The 9,021-nt window shown below is 33.7% G+C and overlaps 2 protein-coding genes across 2 annotated transcripts; one reads left to right on the forward strand and one right to left on the reverse strand.

Annotated features, from left to right (window-relative positions):
* Positions 1–63: 63 nt before the first annotated feature.
* LOC107657812 (fat storage-inducing transmembrane protein 1-like) lies at positions 64–2,021 on the forward strand. The gene is made up of 2 exons (XM_016446058.1): positions 64–396; positions 1,265–2,021. The coding sequence occupies exons 1-2, from the start codon at positions 131–133 to the stop codon at positions 1,941–1,943; spliced, it is 945 nt and encodes a 314-aa protein (XP_016301544.1). The 5' UTR covers positions 64–130; the 3' UTR covers positions 1,944–2,021.
* An 811-nt stretch (positions 2,022–2,832) lies between these two features.
* psme1 (proteasome activator subunit 1) lies at positions 2,833–6,427 on the reverse strand. Its single transcript, XM_016446099.1, has 11 exons — positions 6,187–6,427; positions 5,993–6,025; positions 5,659–5,721; positions 5,447–5,548; positions 5,255–5,306; positions 4,875–4,972; positions 4,590–4,658; positions 3,611–3,678; positions 3,388–3,442; positions 3,200–3,286; positions 2,833–3,090 (listed from the first exon to the last, which is right to left on the reverse strand). Exons 1-11 carry the CDS (start codon positions 6,223–6,225, stop codon positions 3,004–3,006), a joined length of 753 nt encoding a protein of 250 aa, XP_016301585.1. The 5' UTR covers positions 6,226–6,427; the 3' UTR covers positions 2,833–3,003.
* Between the last annotated feature and the right edge of the window lie 2,594 nt (positions 6,428–9,021).

Below are 9,021 nucleotides of genomic sequence, written 5' to 3' on the forward strand. Positions count from 1 at the left end.
TGTGATATAAACCAGCAGGTTGAACTCTACTGTGAAAACAAAAGGGAAGCTAATAACCCTGCTGACAGATGGTAGAACAATCTCATTTCTGTCCTTGTCTCAGTTTGTGCTGTTAGTCGATCTGTTGAACATGCAGTGGAAGTTCTGCCCTCAGCAAACCAAGATGGATCTTTGTGGACTAAAGGAGATACTTTATAAGATCCATAACTCTGTCAACAAGCTTCTGCACTGGGCTCTGGAGCAGTTTACTGATCTCACAGCTGGACTACTGGCTCATTTCTTATTTAGACAGCATTTTCACTTCCTTCTCTCTGTGCTGGTGATGTTTGGACCTGCTCTGAGTCTCTGGGTCTCCAAGTACAGCATATTTGGCAACAAGAATCACTACCTGTACAGGCAAGATCTTATTCTAGTTAGCTTTAGAATTACCTCGTCACGGTTTTTGAGTGTGAAGCTGATCTTCTAATTTCCATAGATATATATATTTTTTTTTTTCCATATATATACACTAACAATATATTAGTTCTTTAATTATATAAATACATACTATTTTAAATATTAGTCACACTGCAATAAGATTCAATTTATTATTATGTTAATAAAAAACAATCGTGTTTTTATTATTCATTTAGGTTAATGTTAATTTTATGAATATTAGTCATTGTTTATTCATGTTTGTTCATAACACATTAAGTAATATTAATTTATACTTGAAATGTAAAACTCAATATATAAAGAAAATAAACTAATACTTAATACTTATACACTAAATATGGTTACAGTAGTTCAGTGTCAACAAATTTAACTTTTCAACTTAATTTTTTAAAATAATGCGTATAATATTTCAGTTTTATGAAGATAACATTTTTTATGTAGTCATATATTTGTTGCAATGCTGAAAATCATTTATTTTCCAGACCTTCCCTGTTTTAAGTACAAAATAAGAATTTTTTGTAAGTCTTAATATCTTTGTGTATATATATATATATATATACACACACAAAAATACTGATCAAGTAAATTAATTTTTGGGAGTGTTTTGAAAGATTATTAAACTTCAAAAATCATTTATGTAATGAAGAGAATTACCTTAAGACAATTAAAGAACTTCATTCTTGTTTGTGCGCATTTAAATGTGTATTACTATTATTGATGTATTTTGGGTTATTATAATAAATGTACTTCTAGATTATTTACCCTTTTGTATTTTCTTTTGTCTTGTTTGTTTTATGAGACATTCATTGTGGTTGTTGTGATCTCACAGGCTGTTCCTGCAGTCATGCTGGGGCTGGACCTGTGTATTATGTGGCTCTTTCATCTTTCTTCTCTCATACTGCATCAGTAACTCTTTCATTCACTCAGTCTGTCACCTCTCTCGACTTCTTGTGGCCGGGACGCTGTGGACACTGTTCCGCCGTCTACTGTCCTTTCTAGTGGACGCCTCTGGAAGCTGTTTTGAGCCACTACAAAGCCCCACAGAAGTCCACAGGAACCCCGGGGCGCTCCTGGACTCTGATACAGGCCCTTTATTACTACTGAGAGAGGAAAAGGGTAAAGCAGCCTGTCTCAAGGCCGGGCTACAGTGGCAGGGATGTGAAGTGTCAGATGACATCCTCATTCTGAGTTTATGTTGTTTGATTCTTGCTGAAGAAATAGCAGTTTTTGGGCCCTGCATGGCTCTAGGAAAAACTGTAGGGGCGTCACTGAGGATAATCTTCCTGTTATGTGTGTTATTGTTGGGTCTCTGGATCTTCCTGATCCTCTGCTTGCTGGCGCACTTCCCACTGTTCCCTTCCCAGCTGGTTGGAGGAGCTCTGGGGTATCTGGGATGGAAGGGCCTTTATTATAAGGGCTGGTGTGTTTTAAAGCCCGGCTGGTGCTGTCTTGGAAAACCAAAAGCTTTGCTTTCGGATAGCACATGCAATATGGGACATGGATGTTAAGGAAATGAGAAACAGAATATATAAAATGTACAACTTTTGTGTCAAGGGGGTTTCAGAGTAAAAAAATATGCATACCTTTAATTAGATACATGAGTTTGGGGTCGACAGGATTATTTACGTTTTTGAAAGAAGCCTCTTATGCTCACTAAGGCTACATTTATTTGATCAAAAATACTGTAAAATAGTAATATTGTGAAATAATACTAAATAATATAATTTAAAATAGCTGTTTCCTATTTTAATATATTTTAAAATATTAATTTATTCCTGTGATGGCAAAGCTGAATTTTCAGCAGTCATTACTCCATTACTACAACTTTTTGTAACATTATAAATGTCTTTCCCGCCTCTGTTGATCAGTGATGTGTGTCCTTGCCAAATAAAAGTATTAATTTCTTAAAAAAAAAAAAAATCTTACTGACCCCAAACTTTTGAATGGTAATGTAATTTAACATTATAATTAACATTATTAAAGTAAAATAAATAAATAAATGTGCATGAAAAACAGTCTCTGCATATTCTGCTACAAACTTTTGTTAAAAGGGAAGATAAATTACATATTAATTTGTTAATTTAATCCATTAATTGTTTTTTCTTCATATTTTTGTGGAAACCATGATACATTTTTTCAAGATTATTTGATGAATAGAAGGTTCAAAAGAACAGCAAATCTTTTGTAACATTATAAATGTCTAACATTTGATCAATTTGTTGCATCCTTGTTGAATAAAATAATTAATTTCTGATCTAAAATCGTACTGACAATTTTGAGTAGTAGCATATATGAAAAATCAAGTAGTTATTTTCCTCTTTTGTCCGACTGTAATAATTATTAAGGATAATAAAACTAATGTTTTGACATTTTGAATAAAACATGAGTGATACCACATTTAGATCAACTTTTTATTGAGTAAAAGCCGTACTACAGTAGGTTCTGTTGATGTAATTGAAGCTCGAGTCAATGCACTGTGACTGCGCATCTGAAACTCAATACGACATGTTTTTACTTTTCAGCAAATGTGTGTTTGTGTGTCTTTTCAGTGCAGATCAGCTGCTGTACTCAGTAGATAAGTGCCTTTGAAGATAAGTCTCCTCTGGGCTTCTTAATCTTGTTAAAATTCTTGGTGATAACATCATACAGCACGGCCTAGAGTTGAACGAATGGATGAAATCAGACACATCTCAACCAGCATCCATTCAAATCAGAATTGCAGCACTGAGATGTTTTGTTTAGGGTAAGTTGAGACGGAACTCACATAAGTGTTGCGAATCTCCAGGACTATGATGCGTAACTCACAGTACTGGTGCTGATCCAGTTCATGGACAAGCTGCCTGAAATCTCCCTGTTGCCAAGCAACAAAACAATCAAATGATCAGAAGCTCAAAGGTTTTGTAAGCATGTAAACGGTTTAATTCAGATAAAGTGAACACCAAATAAACTGACCACATGTGGCTGTTTGGAAGCCTTGGCTACAGCATCTCCTCTCTCACTGTAGTACCTGAGGAAACGGAAACATGTCACAACTGCGTGTTCATGTCTAAAAAAATGAAATGATTAAAAAATAATAAAATAACAAATAAAATGATGGAAATAACTATGAATGTGTTCATAATGAAGACATCAGGAGGTTGTGTTTGACTGTTTGTAATGCAGTCTGGACTCTTACTTGGAAATCTGTGTCTGGAATCCCTCGATCTTGGTGCGGGTGTTGGTAAACAGTTCAAAAACTTTTTCCTGTTGGAACATTTTTTGCTTTTATATAACTTACTACTATTAAATTATATATACAACACCGTTCAAAAAATGTGGGGACAGTGAGATTTTTAAAATAATTTTGAATGAAGTCTCTAATGCTCACCAAGGCTGTATTTATTTGATCAAAATACTAATATTGTGAGATATTTTTACAATTTAAAATAACTGTTTTCTATTTCAGTATATTTTCAAATGTAATGTATTCCTGTGATGCAAAGCTCATTACTCCACTTTTCAGTGTCACATGATCCAGCAGAAATCATTCAACAATCTGATTTTGGAGCTCAAGAAACATTTCTTATTATTACTAATGTTGAAAATTGATGTGCTGCTTAATATTTTCATGGAAACGGTGATATATTTTTTGAATCAATGAAGATTTTCTAAAAAAAAAAACAAGTTTTGTAATGTTATGTTTTTACTGCCTAGGCACTTTTGATCAGTGTAGTGTGTCCTTGTTGGAAAAAAAAATGACTAACCCCAAACTTTTGAATGGTAATGTAATTTAACATTATAATTAATATTATTAAAGTAAAAACAATGCATGTGCATGGGTGAAAAACACAGTCAAAAAGTAGCATATATATTTGCTACAATTGTCATCCACACAAATTTATAATACGTGCACACATTGCACATCATTTTGATATAAAGTAATTGAGATAAACTACATATTAATCATTTGTTAAGTTAATCTATTAACTATTTTGTTTTTGTTTTTGAAGGTTTCATATTTTTTAAGTATCCCTAGTTGGGACTTTTAAACAACATATATGTAATGCATAAATATGTATAAATTCTAATTTAAACTTAAACTTAAAAATGATTAATTTGACAAAAGTTATTTCATTCTGTCACAAGTAAACATGACACCAGATACGTTAACTGACCTGTACAGCAACTCCAAAGTTGTTCCCATCTTCAATTCTGGGAATCTGTAGCTGTATCCACATTGACACCTGCACAGGTGCGCAACACAAATATTATACAATATACACAAAATGTCGTTGTACCAAAATGCTTTATTAAATGTATTGATGCCAACATACAGTATAAATTAAATTATTATAGAACCAGTTGAGCAATGACTTGTCAAAAATGTCGTTTTTAACTTTTTCGACAAATGTAATTTAACCTCAGATCTGCATAATTAGCATACGCCAGCACTTCCTCACCGTGTTAAGACACTCCTTCAGAGTCTGAATCTCAGGCTTGATCTGTTTGATGAGTTTCTCTACTGTCTCATTGCAGGCGATGGGACCACAGGGAGGACCTTTCAGATCACAATCAACATCATTAGTTTACATTTGTGCTCTTCAAATCACCACTTTGTAACCAGTCACCAGTTTGTAAGGACAGAGCTGGATGGAGACACACAATACTTTTTCAAAATCTTCTTTAGGGTCTGTATCATTTCTATGACTTTAACAGTGACTCAGTGCCCCCCTGTGTTCATGCTGTGAATTACACTTTTGGGGGAATTCAGGTCTAGGGAAAAGAGATCCAGAAAAGTAACATTTTCAGTTTCATTTTCCAATTCCTTCTAAACATTTACCTTCATCCTCTTCTTCTTTATCTCCACCCTTCTTTCCCTCTTTGGCCTCTTTCTGTGAATAAAATGGCATTACTGGCCTTAAAGTCTAATCAATTACTTAAACCAAACCACAATACAGAGAATCTATTAATTTAAAAAGAAATGAATGTGAACAATTATGCTTGTTAATAATAAAGCACGTGTTATGATTACCTCCTCTTTCTTCTTCCTCTTGAGCTCCTCTTTGGCCGGGTCTGGGATTGGGATGTCCAGAGGAGCCCTGATAACTGACAGATCTTTCAGACTACAGGAACTCTAAATAACACAAAAACAGAAATACAGTATTTCTTAACCGCAGCACAATCTCTACTCAATGAGTGTTAATGAATGCACCTGCTGTTTTCATATGATGAATGACTTCATACCTGTAAGATGTTGTCCATCTCGGCTATCTTCTCAGGGAAGAAGTTTGAGATCAACTGTTCGGCCTGTTTAAAACAAACATTTGACAGTTTAACGAACTTTCACTACAGTCATTGGTACTACTGGAAAATAGTAACATATTATTATTGGTTCTCCTTCAAGCTGCTGTATGAATCGTCCTGTCGTGTTGTTTTATTTTTTAAATTATAATCGTGTATAATGCACAGTTTTACTGTAGTAACTATACTTACTGTGGTATTATTGGCATAAACTGTAATGACTGTGGTACATTTTTAAAAGTAATGAAAGAGCGCGACTGAATGAATGTATAATTACCTCCTTGGTGATTTGTTTGGAGAATCCATCCACCTGCAAAATACATAGGAACTGTTTGTCAAACTTGCCACTTAAACACAGGTTGAATACGTTTATATTTATAAGCAGTTTAGACTCAAAATGCATAATTTCTGCCCAATAAACAGCCATAAATAAGTTTAAATCAGGTTTCAGGCCTATAATAGTCGTCCTACCTGTTTCTTAGACGCAGGGCTCATGTCTAAGGAAGTCATCGTTGCAGAATAATTGCTAAACTTTATTAAAGCTGTTTGCAGAAAAACACGCGTTTAATATCTTATCCCACTGGACAGCGTGGGATTTTGGTTGAAAGGAGAAGACGGGATCCAGTTGTTATCGACGAAACGACGAGAAGTCACAGTTAGTCAGCACAAAGAATGAAAATGAAAGTGAATTAAGCGTCAAATAAATCATGCTTGATGTGACCGCAAGGCGGCGACAACAATCAACACTTTCAGTTAGTTACGGAAACGGGCTTTTTTTGCCAACTAGAATAAAAGTCCTACTGGTATTATTTATTGATTTACTTATTTATTTAACTAGGAACAAACGAATTAGATCAAATATGGTACCAGTGGTTAGAACATATTGTCTTAAATTCATTTGGCATTTTGTTCAATGTCATTTTTGGTAAAAACTGGATTGAGCAGTAGAGTGAATGAGGAATGAATTATAGAAAATGAGTGTAGGCTAATTCGTTTTTACGATGCCTTCATCTATATGTATACCATTATTTGTGTATTTTAAAGTATAGAAAAATGTCCAAAATATTGCTAATATGTATTTAAAATGAATGAGGGAAAAACATATTTTAAAATAAAAATATATAGCCTAAATGTTATTAAAAATATATTGTATTTTATGTATTTTAAAGTGTAGATAAATGTCCTATAATGTAATGTGAAATAAAACTTAATGAAACAAATAAATATATTTGGGATATAGAGTATTTCAGTTATTTATTTGACCTGATATGATTTTTCTATATTTTATAATTGAAATATATATTGTTGAAAATATATTTAAAAAAATAAATTTAAGCAATAATAATTGCGATATTTTCTTACAGCTTTGATGGTATGTTGTCAATACCTGTACACATTTCTTTTATTCATTTGGCAGACTCAACCAACATCAAATTACATTCAGGTGTGTGTTACTTGGGAATTGAACCTGTGACCTTAGTGTTGCTTAATTTCTTGCCCCTGAATTAAATTGTGTAATATACGTTGAAAATGAAAGTGTAAACAAAATTTGGAAAATATATGTTTTATTTACAATGTGTCAAAAATTATTTTGCCATATTGGAAACCAATTATTAATCCATCCCCTAAATATCTTTATTGATCTTGCTCTCAAAATGTTCTCACTATGAACACTTTCATATGCTTCCAAAGCAAAGGCTTACCACATGTATCACGTTCTGGGGTGCGTTTCCCAAAAGCATCGTTAGCTAACTTCTAAGGTCGTTAGTTCCACTGAACTCTATTGGTAACAACGGAACTTGCGACCATAGTTGCTTTTGGGAGACGCACCCCTGATCAGTTACATCAGTCGTTCAAAGGCCTAAAAGACATGAGCACCATTGCATTTATAACTGACAAAGACAAACAGTAGTGCAATACTTTGTTAAGCATGAGACTACCTAAATTATTCCTAATAGTAGCTTTTAATGGTATAAACAAAGAACAGAGACAACAGGAAAGAGAACACGGCGTGCTGTTGCTCGCTATATTTATATATGTTCTCCATATATTTACGTTAGATCATTTGGTGAAAAAGCTGCAAAACACACACACACACACACACACACACACACACACACACACACACACACAAGATAAGTGGCTTAATGTGAAGTTTTTATCAGCTGTTTGGCACCCAAGTCATGTAATGCTACATTTCTCCAAATCTGTTCTGATGAAGAAACAAACTCATCTACATCTTGGATGGCCTGAGTATGAAAATTTTCATTTTCGGGTGAACCATTTCTTTAAGGAACATATATTCAATTTGTGCATGTTATTTTTGATTGGGTTAAAACTCTTTTCGAGTTCAGTAACTATTGGCTAAAATGACCCATGCAATGCATGTTTTTGTTTTTCACAGTCCAAAGGGCAAAGTTCTCTTTTCTCATCAAACAGAGTGTGTGTGTTTGAATGAACGTAAGAATGATCCTTGCTAGCACAAGCACAGACATTTAACAAATTCATTACCATACAGTTTTCATTACCAAACAATTTTCTCTCAGAAATGTCACAAATAATAACAAAGAACTGCACATTGAATTCCATGTGAAATTTTATAGAAAGACATTTTTTTTTTGTAAAACACATTCCAATAATGTTTCTTTTATTTACAACTTCAAAAAATCATTTTATAGTGTAGTCTAATAAGAATGCATGACAACAATTCACCATCCTCAAAATAAGACTTTAACCCCCATATAAGAAGAGCATTGGACATATGAATAGCTTTCATAAGAAATGTGTTGCATATCACAATATTGCATGATCGTATTATTTCATCTTAACTCTAAATGTGTTTACAATGGGATAATGAGTATAGTGGGGCACTGGGCTTTTGCGGATCTTTTACTTCACATAGATTACAGTCTAACCACAATGGCTTTTCAACTTATCTTTATCCACCCTCCTCTAATCTACCTCTCTCACAGACAAACACTGATCTTTAGCCTGTTCACAGTGTTCCTGTCCTCTCACTCAATGGTCACAGTCAGTGCACTGGAGACTTTGCATGTTGTTTACCATGCAACAGTAGCGGTGGTTTGTTTGAGCACTGACACTGGAACATTACAATGGGTCCAAAAATGTTCAGATACTTAAGCAGCTTTAAAATGTCTAAACATTTTTGTTCTATTGAAATATCAAACCAAGAGGCAGTCAAACAATGCTAGAGATTTTATCTAAACTTAATTCCACTGAGCCATTTTTGCTATTGCTGTTTTAAGGTCATTTTAGTGGATGTACAAAGTGTCAGAGAGAGAGATA

The sequence above is a fragment of the Sinocyclocheilus anshuiensis genome, unplaced genomic scaffold, assembly GCF_001515605.1.
Source record: "Sinocyclocheilus anshuiensis isolate Anshui unplaced genomic scaffold, SAMN03320099.WGS_v1.1 scaffold7, whole genome shotgun sequence".
In the NCBI taxonomy this organism is placed as follows: domain Eukaryota; kingdom Metazoa; phylum Chordata; class Actinopteri; order Cypriniformes; family Cyprinidae; genus Sinocyclocheilus; species Sinocyclocheilus anshuiensis.